The 17,152-nt window shown below is 46.9% G+C and overlaps 1 protein-coding gene across 1 annotated transcript; it reads left to right on the top strand.

The window, feature by feature from the left end:
• Nucleotides 1-616: 616 nt before the first annotated feature.
• STC1 (stanniocalcin 1) lies at nt 617-16,682 on the top strand. The gene is made up of 4 exons (XM_072635219.1): nt 617-981; nt 5,007-5,149; nt 7,943-8,154; nt 13,665-16,682. The coding sequence occupies exons 1-4, from the start codon at nt 864-866 to the stop codon at nt 13,939-13,941; spliced, it is 750 nt and encodes a 249-aa protein (XP_072491320.1). The 5' UTR covers nt 617-863; the 3' UTR covers nt 13,942-16,682.
• Nucleotides 16,683-17,152: the final 470 nt, after the last annotated feature.

Genomic DNA, 17,152 nt, shown 5'->3' with positions numbered 1-17,152 from the left:
TTCTCGATCTACACTGCCTCGTGATCCTATGTGCACGGGGGGCCATGCCTCCATGCTGCCTCAAGCTCATCGATTCTTCTGAGAACATGTGAGCGCTGGTGGGCGTGGGAGGGAGGAGCGCGAGGTGTGGAGCTTGAAACACCAGGAGCAAGCTTTTAAGATTAGTGATGGCTTGGTTAATTGAGCACTGAGAGAGACTCGTCTTTGCTTCCTCCAAAAGCTCCCTCCTACCCAGCATTTTCCTAAACGATGTGAGAAAACGGGGCCTCTTTTGGAAAATTAAAGGATGATGAGCAAGCTTTCCAAGCCATTTCCTTGAAGGAGATTAAACATGGGGAGTTCTCCATCCCCCACCTCTCCACCTCCTACACACTCACACACACACACACACACACACACACACACACACACACACACACACACACACACACACACACACACACACGAAATATTGGCACCAGGTTAAAATCTGCTGGAAAATATTCCTCTAAAGTCCAGGGCCCCGGCGCTTGAATGAGTGTGTGGCCGCTCATTGGCTGACCGGCTCTGCTCCTGATTGGCTCCCGATCCCGGGGAGCGATAAGAGCGGCTATAAATTCCCTGGGTGCTGCTCAGGAGCCCCCAGTTTGTCCAAGCCAAAGGTGCCGGCACCTCCAGCCTGAGCGCAGCGGAGGCTGCAACGCCCTCACCCTCGCAGCCGCCAGCCTCGCCAGCTCTCCGCCTCAGCCTCCAAACGCATCCAGATCCACGTCTTCTCTCAAGCCGGGAGAGACCGGGAGGAAAGGAGGGGGGAGGAGGAGGAGAAGGAGGGAAGTGGGGCTAGGGGGAAAAAACCCGGCAACTTAGCGGGAACTTCTCAGAGAATGGTCCACAACTCCGCCGTGTTGCTGGTGCTGGTGATCGGCGCTTCTGCAGCCACCGAATCCGAGCAGAATGACTCGGTGAGCCCCAGGAAGCCCCGGGGGGCTGCTCACAGCTCAGGTAAGCCGCAGGCACTCCCCACCCCCCGCCTTCCCCGGCCCCTCCCTACCCCCCACCCCAATCCCCCGGAGCTGTCCTGCATCCATCCCCCGGCTCTCCCGCTAGCGTGCCTGCTGCTGTGTGTGCCGGCCGGCGGACTGGAGCTCCCAAACGTGTTTCATTCATGCCCGATGGCCCCGGAGCGGCCGGGGGATCCAGTAGCCCCAGGAAGCGGACCGCCTTTGTCTTGTACATTTCTATGCGACTGACGAAGAAACCGAAGGGAAGGCGAGCTGAGGGCTGAGGGGTATTTCGTTGCATAAGCCTCTCAGTCTGATCGCCTGTAATCTGGCACGTACCCTGCTGGGAGGAGGGCTGGGGAGGGGGCGTGGGGAGCGTTTCCAGGCACGCTCTCAGCGCTTCGCAGGGACTAGCTCTGAAGGTGAGACCTGGACAGGCTGACGCAACCCAAGCCCCCTGGAAAAAAAAAAAAAATACTTGGCATCCTCAACCTTGCGGAGAGCACATGCTAAAACAAGAAGAAAAAATCCTTGAACCCTCAGGACTGATGGGTCATCGAGGATGAATCCAAAGAGAAGGGCATTCCCTCTCCCCGGCCCTTGCATTGAAACATTCGTGCATCACAGGACTAAGAAAATCTTTTAATTTTTTTTTCCTATTTTTCCCCCAAACTGCAGCTGTTTCTCTGAGTGAAAGGGCTCTCTAGTCCTGGCTCCCGAATCAGTTCCTTGCCCATTGCCTTTGTCTCTAAAGGGTTAAGGGTCCCTAGGAGTCAGCCCTGTTTTATCTCCACACCCCTGTTCCTCCTCTGATACCCGTGCACCCCTCTCTGCTCCCCGACCTCTGGGGAATCATCCACGCCCCCCCCCCCTTTCCCAAAGATCCGAGCTAGATAGTAAATGAAGGAGCTCGAAGGGACCGTAAGAGCATCTAGCCCAAGCCTCTCATTTCACAGATAAAGAAACTGAGACTCCACGATGGAAAACTCAAGGTCACGGAGGGAGCAAGCGTCAGGGCCAGGGTTCAAATTAGGCTTCTGTGACGTCCAGTCCAGAGAGCCTTCCACTGCACCCTGAAAGATCAGCATGGATGCATAATCCCAGAATCAGACTTCAAACTCCAGGAGGTAGATCCTGAGAAATCACCTATCCCAATTCTCTTCTATTGCAGAGAAGAAAACGGATACCTAGAGAAGGAAAGGGATCCCAGACTTAGACATTCAGATCTGGAGGAGAACTTACCTCTGACCCCTTCTTTGAAGAGAGGTGAAATGACTTGCCCAAGATAACATAGCTAGTTAGTGACAGAATTTGATCCCAGGTCCCACAGCTAGTAGTAAGTGGCAGACCAAGATTTGAACCAGAGGCACTACTTTTCGTGGCACCAAGGAGATGAGGGCAGGTGTCAGATGGGTCCCTTCTCCCCAGAATTTGTCCTGCTTCCTTCTTCCCAGAAGGCACCCGGTGTTTTCTCCTCCACCTCCAGCCTCCCCCCTCCCCCAGCCCAGTGGAGAGTAGTAGGTCTCTGGGCAATGGTCCCATTTCCTTTTGTACTTTGGTTGCTATAGAAATTCAACGATTCCCTCCCAACTCTAGCCTTCCTAAGACAATAGCAGCCCTAATGCATATTAAAATTGCTGCGAGCAAAGTTATCATTTGAACCCGTGGAAATCTATAATTAGGGAAATGACTTGTAGCATCCCAGAGGCTGGGGAGGGGGAGGGGCGGGGAAGCCCAAATGAACCCGGGAAGCTTTTGATCTCCCGGGAGAATCCTGTGGAACGGAGGCTGCAGATAGCTTCTCGCTGAGCTGCCTGCCAGAACGCACCCCCTCCCTCCCTTCTGGAGGGGAGAAATTACTTTTATGGGAGATCTTATCCAGAATGCAAAAACCCTCATGCAAGTTTTCAGCTTGCGGTTTTCTCCCAGTCTTGCACAACGGGGTCCTTGGACTCATTACTCCACACCTGTGTTTCTCCTAAATAAGGCTTTTAATGTCTTCAGAGAGAGACAGAATATGAATGAATGAATATGTGTGTTGCTCTGAGTATGATTCTGTAATGGGGGCACTAGGGAAAAATACTAGCTGGCTCTGTTCCCTTTTTTGCCAATCCTAAGGTGAATGTGACTCGGGCAACCCAGGAGGCTTATGGGTTCACAGGTGGATATGTAGAATCCTTTTCTACCCTTCTGTGGGGATTTGGGAGACAATGTGATGCAGTGGCTGGAGGGAACATAGAGTGGTATATTTAGAGTCAGAAGACATCTAGCCAACCCCCTCATTTTAGAGATGAGAAAACTGAGTCCAGAGACTGTGCTGTGATTGGCTCAAGGTTATGAAAGTAGTAAGTGGAAAAAGAAGGATTTGAACTCAGATCTGCAAATTCCAAAATTCAGTGCTCTTTCTGTTGTATCATGCTCCTTCCCAAGCTTTGGGCCTGGATTCAGGTCCTGCTTTTTCACACTTACCAGCTGTGTGACCCAGAACTAGCCCCTAAACTTGGCACATAATTCTCTAAGGCTCTTAAGTCCCAAAGGAGTTGCTAATTGGCATTGGTGAGGGGAGTTTCCAATCTGGGAGTTTCCCATCAATTAAAAAAGAGATTTGGACTTTTTGAAAAAGTATGTTCTTGAATGAGTTCTCTAGAGTCAAAATGGCTGGTTTCCTTCTCTTCCCCTCTCCTCTGCTCCCCACCTTATCCTAATTTCTGAATTTATACCCATTTTTTAGAATGCTAAGCCTTAAAGATAATAATACCTTATAAGACTGAGAAAAGGGAGACATTGTGGGACAATGGAAAGATCACCAACTCTTGAGTCAGAGGACCTGAATTCAAAGTCTGCCCCTGACTGTTCACTTCCTACGGATCCTGGACAAGTTATCTCATCTTCTTGGGGGTCACTTTCTTCTGACTTAGGGATTAGTTTAAAGGCTTTCAGCTCTGAATCTATGATCCTAAGGGACCAGCAATGATTAGATAATAACTACTCACATTTCTGTAACAATTGGTAAAGCTTTTTCTTCCCAATAGCTCTGTGGGCTAGTTATTATCCCATTTACAGATAAAGAAACTGAGGTTGGACAGGTGCTATAAATGATTTGTCCAAACTGGTGCAACTAGTGGGTCTTCTAAATCTTAATCCCAGTCTTCTTTGGAGGATGGGGAGGCAGGGGAAGGGAGGATATACCCCCCCCCCTTTTCTCTATATAATTAAACATGTGCTCCAGTTGGAAAAGGTTTCAATTTGGAATCAGAGGAACTGAATTCAGATCCTGCATCTGCATCATATGACTCATGTGACCTTGGACAAAGTCATCACTGGGCTTCTCACTGGATCATAGATTAAGACTAGGAAAGGAACATAAAGGTGAAGAAATGAATTGCCCAAGGTCACACAATTAGTAACGTTCCAAGTCCACTGAACTAAATGACTTCTAAGGTCCCCAGTTGGTTACATCCGAACTCTCGTGATCCTGTTTTCTATGACATTCAGATAAGGAGGAAAATCTCCTAGTGGATAGAGCCTTCCCTCTCATTCCTTTGTGTTCCTTCTCCCCTTCCTCCTTGAGCCATGGCAGCAGCTGTTCCAGCAGGACAGTCTTGACTTATACGCTAGTTTCATGGCTAGAGACAACTAACCAGTGGATGAAGCCCTGAGTTTGGAATCAGGAAGACCTGAGTTCCAATTCAGCTTCAAACATTTATTAGCTGTGTGACCCTAGGCAAGTCACTTAACTTCTGTCTGCCTCAGTTTCTTTATCTGTAAAATAGGAATAATAGTTGCACCTACCCCTCAGGGTTGTTGTAAGGGTAAAATGAGCTAATATTTGTGAAAATACTTAATACAGTACCTGACACGTTAAAATGATTATTTCCTTCCCATTCCTTTCCCATACCACAGACTTTGTGTCTGTGTTCTCCTTCCCTAAGATGCCAGACTCCACCTGTGAAGGCCTCATTTGTCCCAGCAGTATGCTGCAGAACAGATTCCACCCCTCCTGACACGTTTGTCTCCTCTTTTCAGCTGAAGTGATCCGATGCCTCAACAGCGCTCTGCAGGTGGGCTGTGGGGCTTTTGCATGTCTGGAAAACACTACCTGCGATACAAATGGAATGTATGACATCTGCAAATCCTTTCTGTACAGTGCCGCAAAATTTGATACTCAGGTAAGTGGAATTGGGGTGAATGGAGCCCCTCTTGCCACAACCAAGGCAAATGGTAGAGTAAGGAACAGAGGCTGGCTTCCTTGCCCTACCCCCTTCCCCACCCTCATCCCAATCACCTTTGTGAGCAAAGGTTCAGATGTTTACTCCACTTCAGGCCTCAGATGAGGGGTTACTATGTTGCTCTACTTGGAATTGGAGTACCTCAATTCAAAGCCTGGTTATGGCCCTCTTTTGGAGCCTCAGCTTCCTCTTCTGTAAAATTGAGGAGGATAAAATTATGACCTCTCAGGTCCATTTCAGTTCTAACTGATGATTTGATCCCAGTGGGACAGAGGTAGGGGAGAAGAAAATGAACTTTCCTTCTTTTTATGAGCCTGTGAACTATTCCTTTCAAAGTACCTTTTCTCCTAGAAATGAGAACTAGGAAGTGGGCAGTTTTCCTTCTAGAAACAAAGCCAAGTGATGAGTCTCTTTCCTTGCAGTGGTTAAGTGACTTCTGAGGTCCCTCTAAATCTGAGGGCTTTTTTCCCGCTTTTCTCTACTATCACCTCCTTTCCTTTCTCATGACAACTCCCGGAGATAAGTGAAGGGGCATTCTGGCAGACAAAACTCAGACAGGCTTCCAATGGGCTCAGGAGGCTCATGGATAGCCCCACATTGGCACGACACCCTGTTCACCCAGGATCATGTCTGTTGGCCCTGGAGGGTGCTGCTATTTACTTGGGTGGGGATTCTAGCATATGGCAAGGATACTGAGGCAGCAAGGGTAAGGAAAAAAAGGTTGAAGTCTTGGAAGCCCCACTCTGGCAAGATGAAGAGGCAGATAAAGCAGTTAGGAAGCACTCAGTAGGTGCAAGGCATACTAAGTGCTGTGTATACAAATACAAGCAATTGAATCAGCCCCTGCCCTCCAAGAGCACTGTTCTGTAGCTCACAGAGAACAGCTAGAGAGGAGGATGGATTTCAAGATGCGGGTGGAGCAACATTGTGGACAGAGATAAGGAGAATGGCCAGCGTGGGGGGGAGAGGACCCAGAAGGAGCAAAGAAGGCTGTTCTGGGCAAGAGAAGGAGAAAGCTCTGCTATTAGAGGCAGGGAAGCCATTTCCTAACTATATAAGCTCTATACTTGTTCCCCAAGTATGGCCCTCATGTTTTACAGCTTTCTTGGCACTCTACTGACATGATCTCATTTGAAGCTAGGAGGTAGGTGCTCTGATTACCACCCCCATTTTGTAGATGAGGAACTCAAGGCCAAGAGAGGTCAAGTGACTTGGCCAAAGTCACACAACTAGCAGGTGCCAGAGGCAGGTTTCTAGCCCAGCTCTTCCCAGGTTCAGCATTTCATCCACATTTGGCTACTTTTCTCTTTAATAATGAGGCAGCTAGGTGCCACTATGGATAGACAACTGAGCCTGAGGAAGAACCCGGTTCAAATCCTGCCCCAGACTTAAATAGCTGTGTGACCCTGGGTAAGTCATCTGCATACTCTGTGCCTCTGTTTCCTCCTCTGTAAAATGGGCATAATAATAGCATTTCCCTCCCAAAGCGACTGTGAGAATCAAATGAGAGAAAATCTGTAAAATGCTTCCCAGTCCATAGAACACAACGTACATGATTTTGTTGTCATTTGTGTCCTACTCTCTGTGACCTTATTTGGGTTTTCTTGGCAGGGATACTCTGGACTGGTTTGCCATTTCCTTCTCTCACTCATTTTACAGATGAGGAAACTGAGGCAAACATGGAGAAGTGACTTGTCCAGGGTCACACAGCTAGGAAGTATCTGAAGCTGGATTTGAACTCAGGTCTTTCTGACTTGTGGCCTGTCATCCTATCCACTGGACCACCTGACTGCCCTATGTAAAGGGTGGCCGTTATTAATGACCATCGGGCCACCTCCTTCACAGAGATGCCATGAGTACTTTGTTAAGTATACAGAGATGTAGAAAGACCAGCTCTTTTTATTTCTCAAGTGGCCAGGACACAGGAATTAAATGAAGACTGAGTCCCTGGGGCTGATGCTTGTTGAATGGCTCTGAAGGACCTGGGTTCAGATTCTTCCTTAGCTGCTAACTCCTTTAGGGCCCATGAGCCCATCATTCTACCCATCTGAGATTCGAAGTTCTCATCAATAAAATCCAGGGGTGGGACAAGGTCAACGATGCTCCAGCCTGGCCACCACTCTGGATCCCATCCTGCCTCATCTGGATTGTTGCCATAGCTACTCCAGAGCTCTCTCTGTGTCCAGCCTCTCCCTTGTCTAATCCATTCATGACACAAAGGGAAGCACTCCCTGCTTCTCTCCTTCTCAAAAAGGTTCAAGGTTCCCCATCCCCCCTCGTTACTTAAGATCTTCCCAACCTGTCTCCAGGCAGATTGAGCCTCACTCCCTTCTTATAGCCTCAGAAGTCCATCCAAATTGCTTAGGCATCTCTCACCTCTATGACTTTGCCCCATGCCCAAAATGTACACCCTCCTCACCTTTTCCCTTTGAGATTCCCATCTTCCCAAGACTCAGCTCAAGGGCCAGCCTTCCCCCATGAGGATTTTTCTGGATTTTCACCACTGACGTTTGTTCATCTTCTCTAAAATTTCTTTGAATGTCCTTTCCAGTTATTTTCTGTAATCTCTGTTGCATTTCTCCAGCAGGAGTCATTTCTTTTTTCTTGTCTTCCTGTTTCTATACCCCCTACACTTCACACTTGCCTTGCAAACACTGGGTACTTAGTAAATGCTTATGGAGTAAAATGGTGCCAAGCAATGCTAAATCTCTCCTTTTCTTATGGACCCTTCAGGGAAAGGTCTTTGTCAAAGAAAGCCTGAAGTGTATCGCCAGTGGTATAACCTCCAAGATCTTCACCGTAATCCGCAGATGTTCCACGTTCCAGAGGATGATCTCCGATGTACAAGAGGATTGTTACCACAAGCTGGACATATGCGGGGTGTCCAAGAAGAATCCCGAAGCCATCTCTGAAGTGGTCCAGCTGCCCAATCAGTATTCCAACAGGTACCCCATTACTCTCAAGTCAAAGATGGGAAGAGGGCAGAGGGATGAGAGAGATGTCCCTGGCAACTGGCACAACACTGAGCCTTCCCCCACCCTGCAGAGAAAAAATCAGATGGCTCCTGAAGTTTGCACTACATGTGTAGGCAAAATATTCAAGACTTACCAAACTATGTCACTTTAAAGTTAGGATTACTTTCCAGAGTGCATGTAGGACCCTAGATCTCTATCTGGAAGTGACCTGAGAATTCATCTAATCCAGTCCTCTCATTTCTCATGAGATCTGCATGAGTGAAGGGACTGGCTATGTGGGGTTCAAATCCAGCTTCAGACACTGACTAGCTGTAGGATCCTGGGCAAGTCATTTAATCACTTTCTGCCTTTTCTGCCTTTCTGATGTGAGCCATCTCTATTGTTGCTGTTGTCATACATGCTAGCTCCTAGCTGAAATCCAGCATTCTTTTCACAGTGCCAACCACCCTTTAACAGAGGAAGCATTGGTGAGGATACAGAAGCAAACATGGAACCTTCCTGCCCATTAGCTTATAGTCTAATACTAGGGGTCAGACATTATGGTGGTCAGTAAGGACAGAGACAATGAAGAGACAATCCCTACCCTTAAGGAGCTTACAGGTTCCTGAGCATTTATAAGTATTTACCCGATGACAAGTAGAAAAAACTTCTTCTTCCTCTTCAGAAAAGTGAGGGGGACTGAGACCTGGGTGCCAGCCCCAGCTGGCCTTGCTTGGCTGGGTCACAATAGGCAAGTCACTCTTCCTTCTTTGGGCCTATTTTCCTCACCTGTCCAGCAGCCTCTGAGTTGCAACTCAAAACATAAGATTCCAGTCCCAGGTTCAGCAAGTTGTTTAACCTCTCAGAACAAATCAGAACTAGACAATCTGGGGGAAGGGAGTCTTTTCTAACCCTACATCTGTGATACTTTAAAGTGAAGAAAGTGGCCTTTAGAGAGGTAAATGCAGAGAGGTGATTTACCCTGAATGGGAAACTGAGTCAGGGACTTCCTGGTGACAACAAGCATTTCATTTGCATCATAGTTTCCTTTTTGCCAAGTACTTTATGCCTATTATCTCCTTGAAGCTTCATGACTCCCCTAGGAGAAAGGGTCTATTATTATCCCCATTTTATAGATGAGGGAACTGAGACTCAGAGAGGTTCCATGACATTCTCAAAGTCAGAAAGCTAGCAATGATCAGAGGTAGGATTGGAACCCAGGTCTTCCTACTTCTAAAACCTGCCTCACTGTACTGAGGAAGGGGGTCTTGTCCAGAATGGCCAGTCATAAGAATTCTACTCTGATTCTCATCTGGGATGTTTTTCCTTTTATAACCTTGTTTGTAATTCCATCCACCTCCTTACACACACACACATACACACACACACACACACACACATACACACAAGCATGCACACACACACACACACACATATACACACACACGCACATGCACACATACACACACACAAACACACATCTCCCTTTCTTACCAATTGTCATCTTTCTTTATCTGTTGACTGTGAGGACCCTGGTGGTATCTAGTTCACCCTCTTCGTTTTACAGATGATGAGACTTAGGCCAAGGGAGGTTAAGTCATTTACCCAAGATTACAGAGCTAGATTTGAATCCAGCTCTCTCATGACCATCCCTGTAAAACTAGAGCTGGCATTTGGAGACCCTCATTTTCAAAGCAACCTTTCCCTGGTGCTTTTGTTGGAGCTGGCTAATTTTATGACTGTTTAGAGGGGCAGAGTTTTCCGGTTCCTTGCCGGGCTGACCTCCGCTAGCTGAGATCTCTGCTCCCCTGAAACATCCTGCTTTCCCAGCCTGATCTCAACACAGACCCACACAGAACCTGTGCCAATTGGCAAGGAGGCATAAGAGGAAGTAGTTAACGGTCCATTCCACTTTCCTGTGACTTATCTGAAGTAAGGTGGGGGAGGAGAGACAAAGACCCCCACCAGTCAGCCCTATCCAGGAAGGAGGGCCCGAGAAAGGAAGCAGGGCCCTGGAGAAGCTGTGGACAGGGGAGGGCAGGTGCCCACCCCTACAGCTGAGCTTGGCCAGAGATGGCCTTTTGCCACTGAGGGCAACCGGATGAGACTGCCAGCGAAGGCTGAGGGTCAGTGAGTTCTACGCCCCAGACCAGAGCCAGTGCGTGTCACCGATGACGCTTCCCACCTCTGTGGTGCATGGACAGGAAACAGGACAATAATATTGATCGAGGGAAACAAAAGGCTATTTATAAATTTTCACACACTGAGTTCCTAAGCCGCATGGACTCCAGGGCCGAGAGAAGCCTGAGTCTGGGCGCACATCGAAACTTGTGTTCTCGTGAGAAAGTTGGGACCAGCTCTTTACCAAGCCTGGGGAAACTGACCCCTTCAGGGTAGACTTGTCAAAGATGGTGAGAGAATTAAAGCCAGGCTCCTCCTCCCCAGGGACTACTCCAACTCCCAAGGCACTTGGCCAGTGTGCAGTGGAGAGTGCTGGATGGTCCTGAGTTAGAATACTGCCTCAGCTACTAGCCATGTGGACCTGGGCAAGTCACTCTGCCCTGCCTTAGTTTCTTCACCCATAAAATGGAGACAGTAATAGCACCCACTGCCTCCTGGATTGTTGTGAGCCTCAAATGAGATAATAATTGCAATAATTGGCACATTATTGTTATTGTCATAACTCTGTAGGTTGAATGATAAAGACCCTACCACTGACTTGGCTGTGTGACCTTAGGCAAGTACCCACTCTGAGCTTCAATTTCCTTACAAATGCAGGAGCTAGACCAGTGCTCCTTCCAACACTTGACTTTCTGAAATGCATGGACATCTCCTTAAGGTGCCCAAAAGCCTGTTCTTCACAGTGACCAACTGATGGTGATGAGGTATCATCTTTTGTCATTGGCCAGGAGATCCCAAGAGGCCAAACCCCAGGCATTGGTAGAGAAGGGAAGGCCTGGCAGACAGAACTGGGATCCACCTGTGGCTCCTTCTGGCTAGTCACCCAGGCAGAGGGAAGGCTCTACTAAGCTCCTGTTCCCTTCATGCCAGGACCTTCCCTCAGCATGACTTCCTGGTATCCTGATACAGCTTCCCCATACACAGTTGTTCATGTAGCATTTCCCCCCATAGACTCTGAGTTCCATGAGGGCAGGGGCCAGGTTTGCCTTCCTTTGTATCCATTCCTAGTGCTTAGCACAGTTCTTAGTGTTTAATAGGTACTTAACAAATGCTTCTTGGACTCCTTCATGAGTCAAAGGAACCATTGACTTGGACTCTTTTGTCGTGGGAACCATTTTAGTTTGCCTTGTCGGGGATAGATCCAAACCTTGTGCTGTGCTAGGTAGAAGCATCACAGGGTCATCTGTCTACAAGAAGAAGGTATACCAAGGTAATCTAATGCAATTGGCTCATCTTACAGACAGAGAAAATGGGTCCAGGGAAGTCATGACTTGCCTAAAGATTTCACTGATGGTAGATGTCATTGTCAGAATTTGAACTCAGATCTCTTGGTCCATAACAGCCGATGGGGTTAGGTAAAGGGAATGTGTTAGCAAGGGTCATCATTGGGTAGCTGTCCAAATGGAGAAAGAATACCATCTAGTGGACAGGGCTCTGGGCTTGGAGTAACAAAGACTTAGGTTTGTTTCCCGCCCACCCATTTAGCCTTGTGATCTCTGATAAGTCCCAGAACTTCACAAAGTTAACGACAGACTTCAGTACCAGGCTCAAATTTGGGGATCCAGAATGGCATCTCTAAAGCAGCAACCATTCCACCTTCAAGACTGAGGGATGAGCCACCTTAGAGGAGATTCTCCCCTCTACAGCAACAGTCACTGTCCTTCCTGACTCAGTTTCCCTCAATGATGTGAACAAATGTCAAGGACCTGGGACCTTGATAACAGCCAATGTTTCAGATGAGGTTGGGCAGGTGTGTGGATAGCTATAGTCATCACTGCAGTATAGCTGGTTTATACCCACCCTCCCCTTCAGGTTATAGAATTTGGGGATGGAACAGTCAACTCATGGCCCAACCCCCTCAATGTACAGATAAGGAAACTGAGGCTGTGAGAATGTGTACCTTAGAATGTTAGTACTAAAACTGGAAGCAACTGCAGGGGTCATCTGGTCCAACCTCTTTCCTTTTCAGATGAGGAAACTGAGACCCAGGGAGTATATATCGTAGAATGTTAGAAAGAATCTTAAAACCCAGGATGTCAGACCTAGAAGCAACCCTAGAGTTCACCAAGGCTACCTCTCTTCATTTTATTGTGGAGAAAACGGAAGCTCCAAAAGGTTATTAGTAGAAGAAATTCTTCTAATAGCAGATATCTATGCATTGCCTTAAGGTTTTAAAGCATTTCACATAAGTCATCTCATGATCCTCAAAACTACCTTTGAAGGAAGGTGCTGCTTTTAGTTCCCATTTTGCAGATGAAGAAACTGAGTCTGAGACCGGTTCAGTGACTTTCCCAAGCTCATACAGATAGTAAGAGCTAGGATGCCAGGCGAGATCTTCCATCATTAAAATGAGTGCTCTTTATACTGCATCTATTCTTAGCTTCTGTAATTTCTAATCCTACAGGGAGGATATGTCCCAATTTAAAAAAAAAAATAAGAGTTAAGTGTGATCTCCCCTTGAGGTTGAAGAAGAAAGGACACCCAGGGCATTTTGACTAACCCAGCTCCAACTGCCCTCCCACAATCCTCATCTCAACTCTGTCCAAGAGCAGAAAGGTCATCCCCTAAGCTCATTAGATATGTTCTGCTCCATTTACCACACAGCCTTGAATGGACCTCTCTCCAAGGGGTTAAATCATTCTGGAAAAATGGCTAACCCCTTGCCCTACGCAGAGAGTTAAAAATAAGCAACCTTATCTCCTTGCTCAGAGTTTAGCCTGGAGCATCCTTCCCCACTCCATCCCTATCCCCAGTACCTTATACAGAAAGAACACTGACCTTAGGAATTCTAGAGCCTTGGGCTTGAGTTCTTGCTATGTGACCTTGGACAAGTCACTGCTTCATCTGGTCCTCAGTGTCTTCCTGTTTAAAAAGGAGAGAGTGGGCTAGATGAGTTTCTGGGTCTCTTCCTGCTCCAAAACCCTGTGGTCTTTCCAATTTGAAAATGCCAGGACCCCACACCTCTTAGAAGGTTGAACAACCACATAGATTGTACAGGAGACCAGCATGGGATTGATTGTATCTAGAAAAAGCCACCTTCTAAATGGAACAAAATGATCCAGACTCATGCAGTGACCTCACTCGCTGGGAGAAGCAATGTGGCTTAGTGAGAGGATTAGATTTAGGGCCATGGAGACCTGGGTTCAGATCCTGCCTCAGGTATTTACAGGCTATAAACCTACAATGCATCATAGCTCTGTGACCTTGGGTATCACCCTTTGCATGAGCATCTGTGACTCGGTTTGATGATTACTTATTTCATTCCTTGACTCTTCCTTTGGCGGCCTTAGTTATAACACTTGCCTTCTCCTCTCCCCCAGATACTACAGCAAGCTTGTGCGTAGCCTATTGGAATGCGATGATGAGACAGTGACCAAAATCAAAGAGAGCCTGATGAGGAAGATTGGCCCCAATATGGCCAGCCTCTTCCACCTATTGCAGACGGACCACTGTGGGCCAACACCACCTCGGGCTGACTTCAGCAGGAGGCGAATGGCAGAGCCTCAGAAGCTAAAAATCTTCTTCAGGAACCTCCGAGGTGAGGATGCTGATCCTGCCGCCTCCCACATCAAAGGCACATCGGCCGAGAGTGCATAACAGAGGCGGGGGCGTTTGTTCACACCTCTGCCGAGATAGTTTCATTTTAGGGGAGATAATGTGCCCATCTTGAGTGTACTGTGCCTGGTTTAATTTTTTAAACATTTTTATTTCAAAGTAGTTCCTACTATCTGTCCTCCCTTTTCTCCCATCCCCTACTTCCCCACCACTACCCCATTCCTTCTAGACAACTGCATGGAACTAGGCTTCTGTATCCAGCATCCTGTCATTTCGATGGCAATGTCCCCAAGAACTGAACAGATGTGACCCTACTGCATCTTCCCCAGTGGAAACCACCCTTGTCCATGCCCTTCCCCAAACGGCCCTCCAACCCTCTCCGTCCATGCCGTCTCTGAACCACCAGGGTTTTGAAGACGTGGAGCCCTTTAGAATAGTTACCCCCCATGGAGTTAGCCACTAGGGATCCACTCGAGGTTTAGCTGCACATCTCTATCACGCCCAGAGATGTCGAATGGAGTTTGTGTTATGAATCTGTGCTGGCCATGGACGAATATGAATGCACTGCTTTCAGTCTGTGGGTCCCTGAACTGGCAGCGTGTGATCACGATTCCTCTGATGTCTCATTTGCTTTTGTATTTGGGGCTCCCTACTAACGTGCTCACGCCTCATTCCCCAGCCTGTCACGTTGTGCATTTCAATAGAGAATCAAACTCCTATCTCCATGTACTGTAACTACTCAGAGCTTTAAAAGTCTCTTTAACACTTGTCTTAAAAACTAGCATATCTTAAGGTCTAACTGTGGAATGTAAAGAGCTGAGAACTTACATACTGTAAATAAATGCCAGAGAAGGCTGCTTAGACCTAGCAGCAAATAATAAGAACTTTATTGCCTAGAGATTTAGCCTCGTGATGTAGCTTTGTTTTTCTCTTTCTGGGAATAGGGTTACTTCTCTCATGACTAGAAGTACATGTACAAGCTCTTGTGGCCTTTTTTATCTTTAAATATAATTAAATGGGTAGATGTCATTTCCCTCTAATCAGAACTTGAGATGGGCCTCTATGAATTGGATCAGGGAAACCAGCAGTCATTTCTGATGAAGCCCAGTTGAGCTGCTGACCTCTTGGTCGACCACCTCAAATCTGAGGCTGCTTGCTGCTCACTTCAGTCTGGCTAGGAAGCAGCTCTGTATCGCACGTGGGAAAGGGAGTTCCCAGAGCAGCATGTTTGTTCTGAGTCTTAGGAATTGTAACTTCTTGGCAGGCCAGCCCCCATGGCAAAAGGATGGTGAGGACATGAGACAGGTAGCTCACCATTCCTTCCTTTCAAGTGCGAGGAGCTGAGGGGGTTCCAATAATCCTGGGCCATCCAGCCTTAATAGAAATCTGCAGTATTTTATGTTGTGCGGTCTTTATCGTGTTGGTGGTCATTGTTAAATGGCTGGCTAGGGATGGCATTGTAGCTTTTCAGGGAGAGAAAGATAGAGACAGACAAAAATTCCACCCCCCCAACCCCACCCCAGAGCTAGTAGCTTCATCGGTTTGCTCATGAGGCCTCAGTATCATGAGTAACTTTTTGATATACATCCAGAAATTTCTCAAGGTCACTGTCCTTGGCCTTGGCAGTCCCTCCCAGGCAATACTGCTCATTGAAAGTCAGGCCTTCTAAACTTGCTTAGATAGAAACCATTGGTGCTTCATTCTCCCTGAAATAAATGCAGGAGGTGACCCCATCCTGTAGATTCCCAGAGAGAGAGAAGGGACGAGGGCAGAGTAGGTCTCTAACTAAAGAGGAAGCAATATAACCAACCTTACCACAAAGCCTTTAAACTAATCACTTGCTGCCAAGGTACCCAAAGCAGCTGTGTGAATGTTGCTGCCCCCCTTTTCCCCTAAGCCTGCAACCCCATGAAGCCCATCCTCCGGGCACTCAGCAATGAGCTAAGCCTATTGACCTGAAGGGTCTCCTGTAGCTCTCTACTCCCAAAGAAATGGGCACCATATCATCTCGTTGGGCATTGGGTGAACCATAGTCTGGGTGCCCCTTTATCAGGTAGGGTCAATGACTTCTCTAAACAAGAAAAGCTAATGGCTTGTGTGTCTGTATCCACACTAGCTATCCCACTGAGCTAGGATCCCAATGGAGCTGTTGGGATTTCAGCATAGTTACCGGGGAATGTTTTACATCAGTCATGGGAATTCTTTCTTTTTGCTGTGGTTCCTTCATAACCCTCTGAAGTATATATACATATATGTATATATGTGTGTATATATGTATATATACATATGTGTACATATATAATTTATGTATTTATGGAAAGAAGTGATTCTTACCTGTCAATTTTCTTCTTTTGCTTCTCCCCTCCCTTCCCACTCCTTTTTCCCATCTCCTCCCTACCTACTGTTCCAAAGTTTTTGTCTTGCATTCCTGCCCAGTGATTTGGGGGCAGATCTCCACCTGTCTGCATGATTCTTCTCTTGTGATCTGGTTGCACTTTAGAAAATGTTGTGCCATTATATTTGCATTAACGTATTTATAATTTAAATGATATTTAGGGGGTTGGGGCTGAGTACTGGAATAAACAGTGAGCATATCTGGCATATGTCATTATTTATTGTTGAATTACATTTTAAGCTCCATGTGCATATAAAGGTTATTAAACATATCACAGTAATGAGAGATTCAAGTTATTTTCTTTGCTTATTTTTGTAATTAAAAGATACCATAGCATAATATGAAGTGAATTCCTTCTGAGACAAACAAATAAAGTGTTAAGTTGTAATTTTTTTCCTCTTTGGTGTCTTTCATTGAAATTTGCACATGGAATGATATCCCACTGTGTAGCACAGGTTTGGAGGGCCATTTGATTCATCTGTTGGGCAGCAGTGAGCCAACTTTGGAGATTTAAAAAGAGAATCTATCTCAAATCATGTTTCTGGGACTCCTTAGCTTTCTAGAGAGCCACCCTAAGATGCTGGGGGCTCTTTCCTAGGTGAAGTTAGACTCTGGGAAAAGTTAATGAGTGATTTCTTAGCCCTTCCTCTTCAGGCCTATCTGGGTGACCTTGGCAAAATTCTTTATTCCTCTAAATCTCAGTTTCTCCTTCTGTCCAATAAAGGAGTGGGGGTGGATGACCTTTAAGGTTCCTTCTAGTTCTAAACATGAAGCTTGATTTTCTCTTCAGATTGCATTCCTGTCCACACACTTTTCTGGTCCCTCAGTTTCAGGGTATTATGATGACTAATAGAAGGG

The sequence above is a fragment of the Notamacropus eugenii genome, chromosome 1, assembly GCF_028372415.1.
Source record: "Notamacropus eugenii isolate mMacEug1 chromosome 1, mMacEug1.pri_v2, whole genome shotgun sequence".
In the NCBI taxonomy this organism is placed as follows: domain Eukaryota; kingdom Metazoa; phylum Chordata; class Mammalia; order Diprotodontia; family Macropodidae; genus Notamacropus; species Notamacropus eugenii.
Note: the sequence above shows the minus strand (reverse complement) of the source record. Positions and strands in the feature narration are given on the sequence as shown.

Excerpts from the sequence above, each read along its gene's own strand:
- STC1 (XM_072635219.1), top strand. The coding sequence starts at position 864 with ATGGTCCACAACTCCGCCGTGTTGCTGGTGCTGGTGATCGGCGCTTCT. Across the intron at positions 982-5,006 it reads GGGGGCTGCTCACAGCTCAG|CTGAAGTGATCCGATGCCTC; the intron begins GTAAGCCGCAGG and ends TCCTCTTTTCAG. Across the intron at positions 8,155-13,664 it reads CCCAATCAGTATTCCAACAG|ATACTACAGCAAGCTTGTGC; the intron begins GTACCCCATTAC and ends CCTCTCCCCCAG.